Source organism: Ranitomeya imitator, chromosome 5 (genome assembly GCF_032444005.1).
Source record: "Ranitomeya imitator isolate aRanImi1 chromosome 5, aRanImi1.pri, whole genome shotgun sequence".
In the NCBI taxonomy this organism is placed as follows: Eukaryota; Metazoa; Chordata; class Amphibia; order Anura; family Dendrobatidae; genus Ranitomeya; species Ranitomeya imitator.
Window position 1 is genome coordinate 148,762,399 of NC_091286.1, and position 15,491 is coordinate 148,777,889.

Sequence of the window (15,491 nt, forward strand, 5' to 3'; positions counted from 1 at the left end):
TCTGGGCAGTGAAAGTTTGCCTGTTGCATTCCAGCTTCAGACAAGCTGGTGTGAAGGAGGGGGGCTACTACAAAGGATTTGGAGGGGGTGTAAAATGCATAATTACTGAGCACAAATGGCTAGAATGTAATGTTGTTACATATGCCATAACAATACAGACATGTCATAACAATACAGCTGTATCAGTGATGTTACTACAAAGTGACACAGACAATTGTCACATCAGCAAAGTAAATAAACCCCAGGAAAGTGGCCAGGTCCCAGCTCAGCCCTCCCCCAGCTGCACACTCCTCCTCTGGCTGCTGGAGATGGTGTGCAGCCTCCACTGGCAATAATAAGGAGAGGAGGCTGCAGTGTGCACGTCACTGGCTCTGCAGCACAGGCATCTGGCTAAGGACTGCAGCAGTGGCCCCAATCCACAGGTCAGGCACTGGAGCAGCATGGACCCTGGCCATTGTGTGCAGCATCTCCAGCCCTGACTCTGCTCCAGCTGCTCTGCAACCTGTAGGACTAGAACTACTCTGGACTTACTTTGAGTCTTCTGGCCAGGCTTTCTGACATAGGAAGGAAAGAGTTAAAAAAAAGCATTCTGATGAGGAAACCACTTAAATATCCACTGTCATCATCCAAGGGACTTACAGGGTTTTTTTAACCCTAGCATTTCCAGAGCTCTGGGAGCAGAAGACTTACCTGGGACTTACCCATAGATTGCCCTGCGTTGACTCCAGTTGTGTAATTGGTCTTCAGAACTTATTGTTTTATGGGCAGCAATTAGGACCCATGGTGCCAGCCCTCTGTGATGTGTTGTAACGTGCCAGCAGTAATCTCCTGGACCTGAGTAAGCCCAGGATTGTCTGCTGCTGTCTCTGGGTGACTGGACTGGACATATGGTAGAGATGAAGGCATCACTGAGGAGGCACCTTCTCGTCCTGCTGATGTACCCAGTGTTATTTGGAAGAGGTAAGGGGCACAGCTGCCAACATTATTTTTCTGGATAGTCAATTGATAAAATCCCTAATATTTGTAGTAATCACAGCATTGCCTACTGGCCAGAGATAAAAATGTCCTCAACTTCTGGAGAGCCACATGTTGCATAGGTTGCTTGATTTATTCCAGATGTGGTGCCTGGTAGCAGCTAGGAGCTGTGTGTACACATGGGAGTGTTTATGTCTGGCACATTGGAGATCTCTGTATGGTTGTGAGGAGCAGAAAGTCCAGTATGCCTATACATATTAGGGCTCAGTACTTCTGGCCACCCAACATTAAGGTCTCAATGTCGCTCTACTCCATGTGCTAGTAATTGTGGTCACTTAGCAAGCTGCCACAACCGACAGTAGCCATCCAACCCTGCGTTTACTACCATATGTAGTGACTGGCAGCATGGTGTTTGCAATCTTAACTCCTTTGTGTCCTTTTTTATTTTTCTGTGGACATAGCCATTCGAGATCTTTTCTTTGGCCGAACGAGTTAAATTTTTAAAGAACGCCATTGAATGTATCATGTGATGTATTGGAAAGTGTGATACAAATTTCAACTGTGGCAAAATGGTGAAAAAAAGCTCAATTCCAAAATATATATATAGATTTTTTTAATCTACAGTGATCATTATATGGTAAAAATTATGCAGCAATATGATTCCCCTGGTCAGTACGATCATGGAGATACCAAACAAGATTAGTTGTTTTCTTGTGTTATATATAGTGTGTATAATCGCTTGTGTGACCATGTCCCGAGACCCGTAACATTTCCTATTATCAGTCAATGGAGCTTTGTGAGAGCTTGTTTTTTGCACCCTGAGCTGACATTTTTTATTGATACTGTTTTGGGGTAACTGCGATGTTTTGATCATCTCTTTATTCCATTTTTTGTGATGAAAACATTTTTTGATAGCTCAGACTTTTACGGGTGTAACAATACCAGCTATGTGTATTTTCTTATTCCTTTGTATTTCTTTATTTTTAAGGGGAGGTAATTTAAATTTTTGTAAACACATTTTTTTCACTGTATTTTAAACTCCTTCTGGGACTTGAACCTGTGATTATGTGATCACTTGTACTATAGAGTGCAGTATTATAGGATTGCTGTGTATGGTGTAAATCACGGTCTACGAACACCAGACAGAATCTATCTGCGCCCCACAATCGCATCCTGGGGACACTGACGGGCTATTAGAACAGTGTTCCAACACGCCGTCACGCAGAAAATGCCATGGTTAGAGGTTGATAGTGGCATTTAACAGGTTAGCAGCTCCGTTCCACGTGCAAAGTCAGGGAGCTACAAAAATTAAATATAAACAAAATCATATCGCCCTGACAGTGAGAAATTGGAATGCCCATAAGCAGACAGATTAGTTTGCCATATGAAAAAAATATTAAAATAAGACAGAGTTGCCAACATTGGCAATCACCTGCAGTCATTTTTATAACAGTAAAGAACTAAACTTGCTTTTAAAACTACAACTTTCCCCCAGCAACAAAAAAAAGTCCTAATAAGGTTATGCCAATGCAAAAATAAATGTTTTGACAACTGGTAAGAAAAATATTATTAAAACGGGGCCATGGAAGGAAGGGGTTAATGCCGCTGAAGTAAATGAGTGAAACCTTGTCACATTGTTTGAAGATTATTGTTTTCCCAGACTCTAGATAAAGGTTCAAAGGTCTGCTCTAAACAAGTGGCAAGATTTCCTGCTGTGATCTCCATTTATGACTCCTTTTTCGATTTTTCCGAATAATTTTTCTGATGAGTAACCAAATGGATCAAATATGCAACGATATGTATTTTCCTTTTTTACTATTTTTTTCTGCACATTTATCCTTTTTTTCTTCTTCACAGGGGGATACTCTTTTTCTCCCATATCCAGTTTTGTTAATTTGTTCATTCCTGTGTCATCTGTACTGCAAAATGAAATGTGATAATGGAGCGTCCACACTCCCACATACAGCAAAGCTAAATCACTGTTAGAAATGCTGCCTTTGTGCCTTTTATACTGCTTTGACCGCCCTCTCCCTGATTACAGAAATGAAAGCCCTGCTTGTGCAGAATTCTTAGGCAGATTACCTTTTGAGCTGATCTGCTGTGATAAATTCTCTTGGCTCTAAACTCTTTGGGTACAGTCAGACGGTTGTATAACACGGACAACAATCACAGTGCAGTGCGCGGACTGGCCGGCAGCTATCCTGACCTGAGTGTGACAGCATGTACTTCTGCTCGTTCAGGAGAGCCGCCGGCCAGTCCAAGCATTGCGATATGATCTTGTCCATGTAATACAGCCGTCTGACTGCGCCCTCTTAACTGATAATTTTATAAAATGATCAGAATCCTTAGCATTACAACATGACCGCTACTTTTTCAGTATCTGTAGGTAACATGGGTTTGATTGCTATAATACAGGCACTTTATTGGATTTGAAAGTGTTTTTCCAGGCTGCGAAGAAAAGACTACACGTTATGTGACTGCAAACTGACAATTTCTGACTTATAAATCAACATATTAATGTCTTTTGCCAGTGCCTCGGAGACTACAGCTGGGCATCTAATCCAGTCTCCACATATTTTCCCAGATTTACCAATATCCCCTCTCAATGTGCACCTTTTTAATTTTTTCATTACAATTGTATTACGTTAATTTAATGCTTGGACCACCTCCTCCACTGAAGGAAGACCATTTGCCAGCCAGTGTTTAGCATTAGATTTTTTAGGCCGTGGTTACACTTGCGAGTGTAATGCGAGAAACTCGCATTAGTCACTTGCATCAATACCTGGCACTGCCGCCGGCACTCTGGACCGGAGCGTTCAGCTGCATAGAAATACAGTGCCAGCGACAGTGCCAGGAATTGATGCGAGAGACTCGTGCGAGTTTCTCGCATTACACTCGCAAGTGTGACCCCGGCCTTAGTCTCAGCTTCTCAGTGTTCTAGCTGAGGAAGGTCTATTCCACATGTGACCTCAAATATGCAAATCCAGTCACATGACCACCCACTCGCATGGGGAATACTGCAACATCATGACAGTGTGCACAGTGTGTCCTTAGTCCTGAGACAGCACCAAGAGGTGGGTGTGATGCTGAGTCACTTCTCACGGACAAGCCTTCAGTCAGGAAAGTCTAGGAGTCCAAAGTCAAAAGCCGGGAGGGTACGTCATTATGTCATAAACAGAGGGGTGAGACAATGTAGAGCCCATTTTCTGTGTATGAATAAACCCAGAACTGAGCAGAGTGGTGCTGAATTTGTGGCATTGTGACAGCTATCCTAATTTAAAGTATTGCCAGGGGTTGACACGCTTAGCTGCTTCTTCAGGTAGAAAAAGGAACACTTTGGTGCTGAAACACCTGCTGGGTTATTAATGTCAGAAAAGACCAAGGCAGGATTCAGAATAATAAAAGCAGAGCCTTCCTAGCTTAAAGGGAACTTGTCACCTCAAATTGGCGGGATATTTAAATGAGTTTTTACCGGTCCGATGGGCGGCGTTTCATCTTCGTTTCTCCACCCCGTCTGTCCCTGTTGTCCGCAATATGTTAGTGAAATAGAGTACGTGAGCGCCATAGTTGGCGCGTGTGCAATGCAATATTCGGTCGCACATGCGCGGTATGCTTTGCCCAACTGCGGGCAAGGCCGAAAAGCATTACTGCGCATGCACCCACGCACTATGTCCCGGAAGTATTTCGCTGTGCTGCGGGACATAGTGCTCGGGCGCATGCCAGTAATGCTTTTCGGCTTTGCCGGCAGTTGGGTAAAGCATACTGCGCGTGCACGACCGAAGATTGCATTGCGAACGCGCCAATTATGGCGCACACGTACTCTAATTCACTAACATATTGCGGACATCAGGGATGGACGGGGTGGAGAAATGAAGATGAAACACCGCCCATCGGACCGGTAAAAACACATTTAAATATCCCGCTAATTTGAGGTGACAGGTTCCCTTTAATGGAAAACAAAACAAATAAAGTATCACAGAGTCCTTTCTCTGCAGGTTTCAACCTGCAGATAACTCGCACTGTCCTTAGCTCCTCCAGAAGCTATCTGGGAGTTCCTTGTTTCTCAAGACACGACCCCGACTTACTCTGATGGCCAGTTATTTAACACCCCATGCGATGATCACATGATCTTGACATCACACAGGTTCAGTCAGTATTCTGCAGGTGGAGATACGGTACACTTCCTCCCACCTGCTCTATGAAGGTCCACTAAAACCAGCCCATAACATAGGTTCCTATTAACCCTCTCAATGCTTGGCGTGCTATAGGCGAAAACACTCTGGTTTTACAGCACTGACCACAGTATGCGCAGTGACATGTGCAGCGTCCCAGGGTCCTGGTCATTGCAGTAATATCATTCTCCTCTAGGGGGGAGTGATGTTACGTTTGGAGGCAAACAAAGACAACCGAATCCATGTATCACAAACATACAACACATTTCACACTCCAGGCCACCAGGGGGAGCTATGCTCCTATTTATTAGGGCACTCCTCACACTTAGGTAAAACTGGTTGCCTGGAGAGGAAGTTAGTTTGTTGCTGGCTGAGCTTTGCTCAAGTAGTTGGTCCCTGACAGGGCTGGGATCCTGTCAGAGGCAGAGACAGAAGGACACGGAGCTGCGCCTGCCCTGAGTGCGGCAGCCTCCAGAAAGTGACACGGAAAGAGAACTGTATTGTAGAGAGGGTGAAGAAGTCGTAGCAAAGGGGTGGATATCAGAGGAGTTCTGCCCTGCACAGGCTGCCTCCTTCTGAGGCGCAAGATCCTGGTAGCCGGAACACCGAGGGAGCAACAGTCCTTTATGCTTTGCTCCAGAGACCGGCAGGACAGCTAATATCATGTTACCTGCCCGCTCTATACCCAGGAGGCAAGGTGGCTCCACGAGAGGCTGGGGCATGGTAGAATCCCTGTAAAAAGCCTCAAACCACCGGTCATACGGGTTTGTCCAATCCATCTGGGGGACAGAGAGAGAGAGACATAACATCTGTAACATCTTCAACAGTTGTGAGGACCTTATGAGAGGCTTAGCAGTAAGGTACTACAACACACGGCGCTAGAGGAAGGCTACTGATTTCTACCTGGACAAGGGGACTCTGGACTTGCCTCCAAACCAGCCAGACTCTGCCTACCCCATGGTCTGTGCCCTGGACTGTGGATGCTGAAGCCTTCAGTAAAAGGTAAAGAGACTGCAACCTTGTGTCCTCGTTCTTCACTGCGCCTCACACCATCCACCATCTATACACTGGGAAGCCCTGGGGACATACTTCACCTGTGGGAAGGTATACAATCTAGCTGCTATAACATCACCCCAGCGGACCCCTTAAAGCAGCGTCTGTCACCCTGACTGAATACCACAGGTGGCATCATGAACATATCCCTTTAAAGACCTTTCCCCTTTTACAACGGATGTCCCAAGGGCCACAGACCGGGTCAGCCACCGTGACATCCCCCTGAGAACCGAAGGACCCGGTACCGAGTACCCCTTACCCACGGGGGCGCTCCACATGTATCTCCCTTCACATGCTATGCCAGTGACTCTGTTACAGTATATTAGTAAGTTTAATTATATTGCAATACCACCTCATTCTAGCACCTTTGTGTGGCTGGATAACCTCTTTAAATGGAGCTTGTTTTTTTTTAGCAATTTGCATATACAGGTCCTTCTCAAAAAATTAGCATATAGTGTTAAATTTCATTATTTACCGTAATGTAATGATTACAATTAAACTTTCATATATTATAGATTCATTATCCACCAACTGAAATTTGTCAGGTCTTTTATTGTTTTAATACTGATGATTTTGGCATACAACTCCTGATAACCCAAAAAACCTGTCTCAATAAATTAGCATATCAAGAAAAGGTTCTCTAAACGACCAATTACCCTAATCTTCTGAATCAACTAATTAACTCTAAACACATGCAAAAGATACCTGAGGCTTTTATAAACCCCCTGCCTGGTTCATTACTCAAAACCCCCATCATGGGTAAGACTAGCGACCTGACAGATGTCAAGAAGGCCATCATTGACACCCTCAAGCAAGAGGGTAAGACCCAGAAAGAAATTTCTCAACAAATAGGCTGTTCCCAGAGTGCTGTATCAAGGCACCTCAATGGTAAGTCTGTTGGAAGGAAACAATGTGGCAGAAAACGCTGTACAACGAGAAGAGGAGACCGGACCCTGAGGAAGATTGTGGAGAAGGACCGATTCCAGACCTTGGGGAACCTGAGGAAGCAGTGCACTGAGTCTGGTGTGGAAACATCCAGAGCCACCGTGCACAGGCGTGTGCAGGAAATGGGCTACAGGTGCCGCATTCCCCAGGTAAAGCCACTTTTGAGCTACAGAGAAGCAGCACTGGACTGTTGCTAAGTGGTCCCAAGTACTTTTTTCTGATGAAAGCAAATTTTGCATGTCATTCGGAAATCAAGGTGCCAGAGTCTGGAGGAAGACTGGGGAGAAGGAAATGCCAAAATGCCTGAAGTCCAGTGTCAAGTACCCACAGTCAGTGATGGTGTGGGGTGCCATGTCAGCTGCTGGTGTTGGTCCACTGTGTTTCATCAAGGGCAGGGTCAATGCAGCTAGCTATCAGGAGATTTTGGAGCACTTCATGCTTCCATCGGCTGAAATGCTTTATGGAGATGAAGATTTCATTTTTCAGCACGACCTGGCACCTGCTCACAGTGCCAAAACCACTGGTAAATGGTTTACTGACCATGGTATTACTGTGCTCAATTGGCCTGCCAACTCTCCTGACCTGAACCCCATAGAGAATCTGTGGGATATTGTGAAGAGAAAGTTGAGAGACGCAAGACCCAACACTCTGGATGAGCTTAAGGCCGCTATTGAAGCATCCTGGGCCTCCATAACATCTCAGCAGTGTCAAAGGCTGATTGCCTCCATGCCACGCCACATTGAAGCAGTCATTTCTGCCAAAGGATTCCCGACCAAGTATTGAGTGCATAACTGAACATTATTATTTGTTGGTTTTTTTGTTTGTTATTAAAAAACACTTTTATTTGATTGGATGGGTGAAATATGCTAATTTATTGAGACAGGTTTTTTGGGTTATCAGGAGTTGTATGCCAAAATCATCAGTATTAAAACAATAAAAGACCTGACAAATTTCAGTTGGTGGATAATGAATCTATAATATATGAAAGTTTAATTGTAATCATTACATTATGGTAAATAATGAAATTTAACACTATATGCTAATTTTTTGAGAAGGACCTGTAGAGCGATTCTAATAAGAAAAGGGGAATTCTCAGTACACAAACTGGTTCTAATTGTCCGTTCACACTATGTGATGTGATGCATTAAAGGGAACTTGTCACCCCCAAAATGGAAGTTGAGCTAAGCCCACCGGCATCAGGGGTTTATCTACAGCATTCCAGAATGCTGTAGATAAGCCCCCGATGTATCCTGAAAGATGAAAAAAAGAGGTTAGATTATACTCACCCAGGGGCGTTCCCGCTGTGGTCCGGTCCGATGGGTGTCGTGGTCCGGTCTAGTTCACCCAACGATTGGCCATTTCGCTAGTTTGCTGGGTGATCATTGCAAGATTATTTTGAAATGAGTGTTCCTAGGAAGGTTCGTTCAAAAGAATTGTGTAGTCTAAATTGACTTTAAAAGGGAACATGTCACATGAATTCTGCTGGCCAAACCATAAGCTGCATGAATCAGTGCCTGGATGCATGATTGTGGCCAGGTTTATTTTTCTCTGAAATGCTCCTTTAATTCAGAGAAAGCATAGTTAGAAGAATAGTTAGAAGATCTGGCTAGGGATTATTATAACTAGAGAAGAGACTAGTTGGGCTCCCGGATCGAGAGGAATGACAATCACCTAGTGCTGTGCTAGGAAACGCCAGCTGGGGCGGTGTCGGACTAGTCTCTACTCTCGCTGTAGTACCTGGCCGAATCTTGTAACAATACTTTCTTTGAAACACTGCGGCGATCATGCAGCCTGACTATGATTTATGCTGTTCGTGGTTTGGACAGCATGAATCAACTGACCAGGTTCGCTTTAAAATGAAGGTTCACTATAAACGTGATTTTAATAGAAAATAATTTTGTATTGTATGACTAAGTTGAAAAAATTATCTTGCTTTTCTCACATTTGTCTTTACCAAAAATGAATTTATGAATTATCCTATTTAAAATTGCTGTCAGCACTACAAATCTAGTCATCAAACTGTGTCATCGGTTATAATGATGGGTCAATATGCAAATTGCCTCTTCAGAGAAAAACAGGACTTAAACTCTATAGCGCCACCTGTTGGAAGACCTCAGTCCATAGCCTCTCACCTAGCCAAATTAGTTCTCATGCTTCGCACTGACGAGGGCCAACAGCCCAAAACACCGTGTCTGCAAATTGAGATACTGATTTGGCTTTTATCCTAAGTCATATTGCATGACTCGTTAAAGGGTTGATTGTGACTTGTAGGATCGCTACTTCCAACAGGTGGCGCCAGGGCCGGACTGGCCATCTGGCAATTCTGTCAAATGTCAGAAGGGCCTTTCTTGTCATGGGCTGCCTTGTCTGCTACATTGTTAACAGAATTGGTGTTCTCAAGATTATTATTATTATTTATTTATATAGCACCATTGATTCCATGGTGCTTTACATGAGAAGGGGTTACATACAAGTTACAGATATCACTTACAGTAAACAAACTAACAATGACAGACTGATACAGAAGGGCGAGGACCCTGCCCTTGCGGGCTTACATTCTACAGGATTATGGGGAAGGAGACAGTAGGTTGAGGGTTGCAGGAGCTCCGGTGTTGGTGAGGCGGTAGCTTCGGTAGTGATGAGGCGGCAGCGGGGTCAGTGCAGGCTTGTAGGCTTTCCTGAATAGATGGGTTTTCAGGTTCCGTCTGACGGATCCGAATGTGGTTGATAGTCAGACGTGTTGGGGCAAAGAATTCCAGAGGATGGGGGATATTCGGGAGAAGTCCTGGAGGCGGTTGGATGAGGAGCGAATAAGTGTTGAGGAGAGAAGGAGGTCTTGGGAGGACCGGAGATCACGTGAGGGAAGATATCAGGAGATTAGTTCAGTGATATATGGAGGAGACAGGTTGTGGATGGCTTTGTAGGTCAGTATTAGTAATTTGAACTGGATACGCTGAGGGAATGGGAGCCAGTGAAGAGATTCGCAGAGGGGGGAAGCAGAGGAGTAGCGAGGAGAGAGATGAATTAGTCGGGCAGCAGAGTTAAGAATGGACTGGAGAGGTGCAAGGGTGTTAGCAGGGAGGCCGCAGAAAAGGATGTTGCAGTAGTCAAGGCGGGAGATGATGAGGGCGTGCACAAGCATTTTAGTAGATTGATGGTTGAGGAAAGGACGGATTCTGGAGATATTTTTGAGCTGGAGGCGACTGGTGGAAAGAGCTTGGATGAGCGGTTTGAAGGACAGGGCAGAGTTGAAGGTTACTCCGAGGCAGCAGACTTCCGGTACGGGGGAAAGCATGATGTCATTGATAGGTCAGGTAAGGAAGATCTATGGGATGGAGGAAAGATGATGAGTTCAGATTTGTCTACATTGAGTTTGAGGAAGCGAGAGGAGAAGAAGGAGGATATGGCTGATAGGCACTCTGGGATTCTGGACAGCAGAGCGGTGACGTCTGGGCCAGAGAGGTAGATCTGAGTGTCATCAGCATAGAGGTGGTACTGGAATCCATGGGACTTTGAGTTGTCCCAAGCCAAGTGTATAGATTGAGAAGAGTAGGGGTCCTAGAACAGAGCCTTGGGGGACTCCAACAGAGAGAGGGTGGGTTCCCATACTGTTAAGAGTTGTGACGGAGCACAAAGTCACTGACTCAGTCACTTACCCCAACAGGCCACTGGTATCATTAGAAAAATTGGTCTTGTAGAAAATCTTCCTTTCCTCCATCCAGGGTAATATTAGTAATATATCCCATCTGGTTCATGGGAACGGGGACAACATGGGCCTGAGTGATTTCAAATGCCAGGGCTGAATTTCAGCCCCAGTCCGTACCTGGGTGGCGCTATAGAGTTTAAGTCCTCTTTTTCTCTAAAGAGGCAATTTGCATATTAAATTTCCCAGAGGAGCATTGCACGGCGAATAAGCCTCCTTACCTTGACAAGCCAAAGCTGGTATGTCACTCTCCATAAGGAGAAACGTTACCCCTTAGACTCCAATGATGGGTCAAGAGATTGGTCTCTGATCTAGTCTATGTCTAATGCTGAGATACGTGGGGACCTTCCTGGATCTGTGTTTGGTGTAGCTGATATATTACTCCTGGTGGGTTATTACCATTAAGACCAGTAAGATTTTCTTTGTTTCATAAGTTGTTACTTTTGAGGTTCCTTGTGTTATTTTAGTTTTCTGTGTACCAGCCGTTGGTGTCGGTGAAATATTCCTAACCCACAATTATAATTACGGTAACTTTGTTACAAAAAAAGTCTTACCATGTGCACAATCAAAAAATAGTGAAGTCAAAGTTTGAGGTTTACAAAACTCCTCTCTGCTCCATGCAATATGGGGCAGTGATTCTGGCTAAGATTTGGCTAAGATTTGGCTTCCTCACCTGCATCTGAGACCAGCACATAAAAGCTAATAAAATGACTGGCTCTTGATGCTTTTGTTTTTATTAGAGCCTCCTACCTGGTGCTTAGCCTCGCTCTTCCCACTTGCCTTCTGGCGGTATTGGGGTTAATGTTACCTTTGTATTATCAGGTGACATCAAGCCCAGTGGATAGTATTGGAGAGGTGTCTATAAGACGCCCCCCATTACTAACCCCATAGTAAGTATTGAAATAAATACACAGCACTGATATAGTCCTTTATTTGAAATAATACAAAACACCAAGCAGGAGACAAAGATGAGAGCTGCCTTCAGCAACCGGCCGGCGTCAGGGAACAGCGCAAACTGTACCACTTGTTCCCAGGTGTCAGTACGTGTCAAAAACTGTCATGACTGCAGGTTTTTCACACAGACACATAGTCTGTGAAAACCTGACATGTGCGCAGCACCATTGAATACAAACAGACGTGTGAAGAAGGTCTTAATCTACTCCTAAGTATTTCGATAAAGTTTAGTCAAAGCCATATGCTAGGATGTATCAAAAATAAAGCAGCTTTATTTATAGCATGACACACCAAAAAGAAACAAAAAATATGCACTGTCAAAAACGCGATAAAACACATTAAACAAAACACAGAAAAACACAGTGAAAAAACACACATAGCGGTAACCTAATTGAAATAATAGGTGCAGAAATTCTACAGCTTAAAAAAAACTCACCAAAAGCTCACCGTGGGAACATAGCACAACAGAGGAAGGGGAGCCTGCAGATAGTGTTTTACCCAGGAATTTCAGTTTTATCTGGACCTGCAGTTTGAGTCCATGTAGTGAAAAATACAGGTTAGTTCTCAAGTGCTAGTCTAGGCTTGTCAGGCACTTTGACCTTCAAGAAACTTTTTTTCTCAATGCAGTCACTGATAAGCTCTCCTATTTGCCCAAGAAGAATGATTTCAACATCAGCGGCTGATTGAAAATTCATTAAAACATAAAATTGTTTTCTTCTGAGCATTATCTTTGGTTGATTGTTGCTTTGTCACTGCAGGAAATGTTATGCTATGCTTATATTATTACTCATAGCAAACGTCTTAAATTAAAAACTGAAAATATGTCATTGGTGATAATATTTGAAATGCTATCACAAAAATGTCTGACTATATCCTGGCATGGTATCATCTAAGTAGATTTTTTACTTGCAAGAATAGTTCATACAAAAAATAAATAAACAAAAAAATATATATAATATATTGTGGAAGATAAACCACTGCAGGCTCAATAAAATATACATGGCCTTTCTGACTCAACGGGAAAACTAAAGATAAAGTATAGCACAGTCCATATGCCTGCGGGGATTTACCCGCTTTGGCTATAACTCTACTGGCTCGTGCCCCACATAAAATAAATGTTCCCCAGATTTTGCACATCATCTGCACTTTTTCATAAGGGGTTAAATACCTTGTAAAAATCCTTAAAAGTTCATTTTAAACAATAGATCTTGGAATAAAAATAACGTTCACAATTGGATGTGTTTAAATTAAATGTTCCTGTGCTGAGATAATCTTATAAATGTGCCCCTGCTGTGTACTGTGTAATGGCCGTGTCTGACTGTACAGGAACATGGGCTGATCATACCACAGCTCCTGGGCAGGGGAGGAAGCAAAAGACTATACAGACAGGATATACTGGGATCAAAGCTGATTATTTTTGTGAGGTAAAATATTTCCCTGTCAGTTTTTAAAGAATATTTTACTTCAAAGAAAGAATCAGCTGTGGTCCTCTGCTGTAATGTCTGTATACTTTTTTGCTTCTTCCCCTGGGCTCTTTGTTTAATAAGGATACCTCTAATCATGCATTTGAAAATCAGTCCTGATTATTGGGTCATCGAGGAGAGATAGGCTCAAGCACCAGTGACATTGTTTGGTCTTAAAAGCAGGAAGAGCTATAGAGATACTAACAAGTGAGTGACCCGAGAAGATAATATTATCTATATTTGCTCTAAGTAGCAAAGAGATGTCTTGGTGTCTTAGCATGAAACAGTCAATTCTTGTATATACATTGTTAGAGTAGAAGGAAAAATCTTTGTCCGCTGGGTGGAAAAGTCACCACCAGGAATCAATCAATTGGTGTTCCTGAACGATTCTCATGTCTACGTGTGGGGCGAGAAAGAGATGATGTACCCCTAGAATTGTCTATAGAGGGATCAAAGGCTATATTAAAGTCTTGGCCTGGTATCCGCATTCCCTCCACAAAAGTCACCATCTGGTTTAAGTATGCAGAATGTGCCCTGTCCTGTCCTGAGTTGGGTAGATACAGTGAAGCAACCGTTACCTTTTTGGGACCTTTGAGACCTTCGACCGTTAGGCTATGTGCACACGTTGCGGATTAGGCTTAGGAGTTTCTGGTGCACAGCATTTTTTTCTCATTGATTTACATTGTACTGTAAATCAATTGCGGATCTGCAGTGTTTCTGCACCGCAAAAAACGCTGCGGATCCGCAGAGAATCCGCAACGTGTGCACATAGTCTAAAGAGGCATCCCTCTTCGTCGGCACAGGAATCCTTGAACACCCACGGTACTGAACGAGATATTCGTATGCATCAATCTCTTGATTTGGATTCAGGAGAGGGACTATGGTGCACCATTGGAAATCTATAATTAGAGAGCTTATAGGTTTTATTTTGGCAGTTGGGCGTTTCCTGTAGGAAAGTTATGTCTAATTTCATTTTCTAGAGGAGATTTAATATAATAGATCTCTTCTCTGAGCTATGTAGTCCCTTAACATTCAAGGAGCCCACTGTGAGTTCTGAGCAATGTTCATGTGTCATTCTGTAATAGGATGGGATAGGTATAGGACCGGGAGGAGACAGGTGGGGACAATAGGTTTGGAAGGAGACTTAGTCGAGAAATGGACAAACAGAAGCGAAAAAGAAGAAAAGCTTAACAAATAGCAAAAAGAAAGAACAAAGCTAATTGTCCAAGAGAAATTCGTGGACAGCCTCCGAGGACTAGAAGGTTATGGGGATATGGAAAATAACCCCTAGGGGAGCAAAAGTGTGCCTTAAGGGCACCAGTCACCTGTACTTGAACGTATCAGTACAAAAATTATTGCTGAAAACTGAATCAATCTCCCTTTTCCAGGGTATGGGATCCTGATAGAGATCAGGAATAACTTTTTACATTAGGGAGATCATTGGCAGTATATTATTAATGAACTAAAGATGGACTTTAGTAAGCTGACATTGTCCTGTTAAGAGAAGATACTTAGAAGGAGAGAAGGGAACACAGAAAGGCCTAGTAATGTTAATAACATTAAAGTCTGTGCTTGAAACCCTTGTATGTTTCTCCTCTGCCTCCCTCCACTTCACTCATCCGACTTCCCTGCTGCTCCTGTCTACCCGATAAAGTCCATTTTTGGAAAAGTACTCATCTAAGCAATAGGCAACCAAAGTTTCAGTAGAACAGTCTAAATAACAACATTAACTGATATTGAGGCAAAGGCAAGAACAAATAAAAAGGATAAAAAGTTATAACAGCTTAAACATTTCCGGTGAGTGTCCTTGAGATGGTGGGTGATGTAATAAAGATTGGTACTGGAGGGAGGTCATCAGATGCATAGATAGGAGTGAAGAGTTCCTGTTAGGATAATGTCTGTAAAGTGCTGCAAAATATGTTAGCACTATATAAAAATAAAGATTATTATTATTATCATTATTGGTCTCAGGATCCTGTGGCATGCGATCATGTCTTTTCTGTCTTGAACTCTGCGGGATGTGGGGATATCCTTCTTTTTTAACAATTAGATGGAAAGGGTGACCCCATCTGTAAGATGCACCAATCTCACAGATTTTTACCAGTAGAGGTTGTATCATACGGCTAATGTAGAAAGCAGAACCTGAGCCATCTGGGAAAAGTTTGATCTCTACTCCATCCATGGATATGGGGTCTGCAATCCATGCGTTCCGTAGAAGGTCTTCTT

At 43.3% G+C, this 15,491-nt stretch overlaps 1 protein-coding gene across 2 annotated transcripts in view; it reads left to right on the forward strand.

The window, feature by feature from the left end:
• The first annotated feature begins 330 nt into the window (after positions 1 to 330).
• The window catches only part of MERTK (MER proto-oncogene, tyrosine kinase), a 238,387-nt gene continuing 223,226 nt past the window's right edge, over positions 331 to 15,491 (forward strand). Inside the window, exon 1 of one of the 2 annotated variants that reach the window (XM_069769212.1) lies at positions 331 to 960. In XM_069769212.1, coding sequence (XP_069625313.1) covers positions 888 to 960 — 73 coding nt within the window. In that variant the 5' untranslated portion in view covers positions 331 to 887. The remainder of the gene's footprint in view (positions 961 to 15,491) is intronic. The other variant, XM_069769214.1, reaches the window with a different exon arrangement.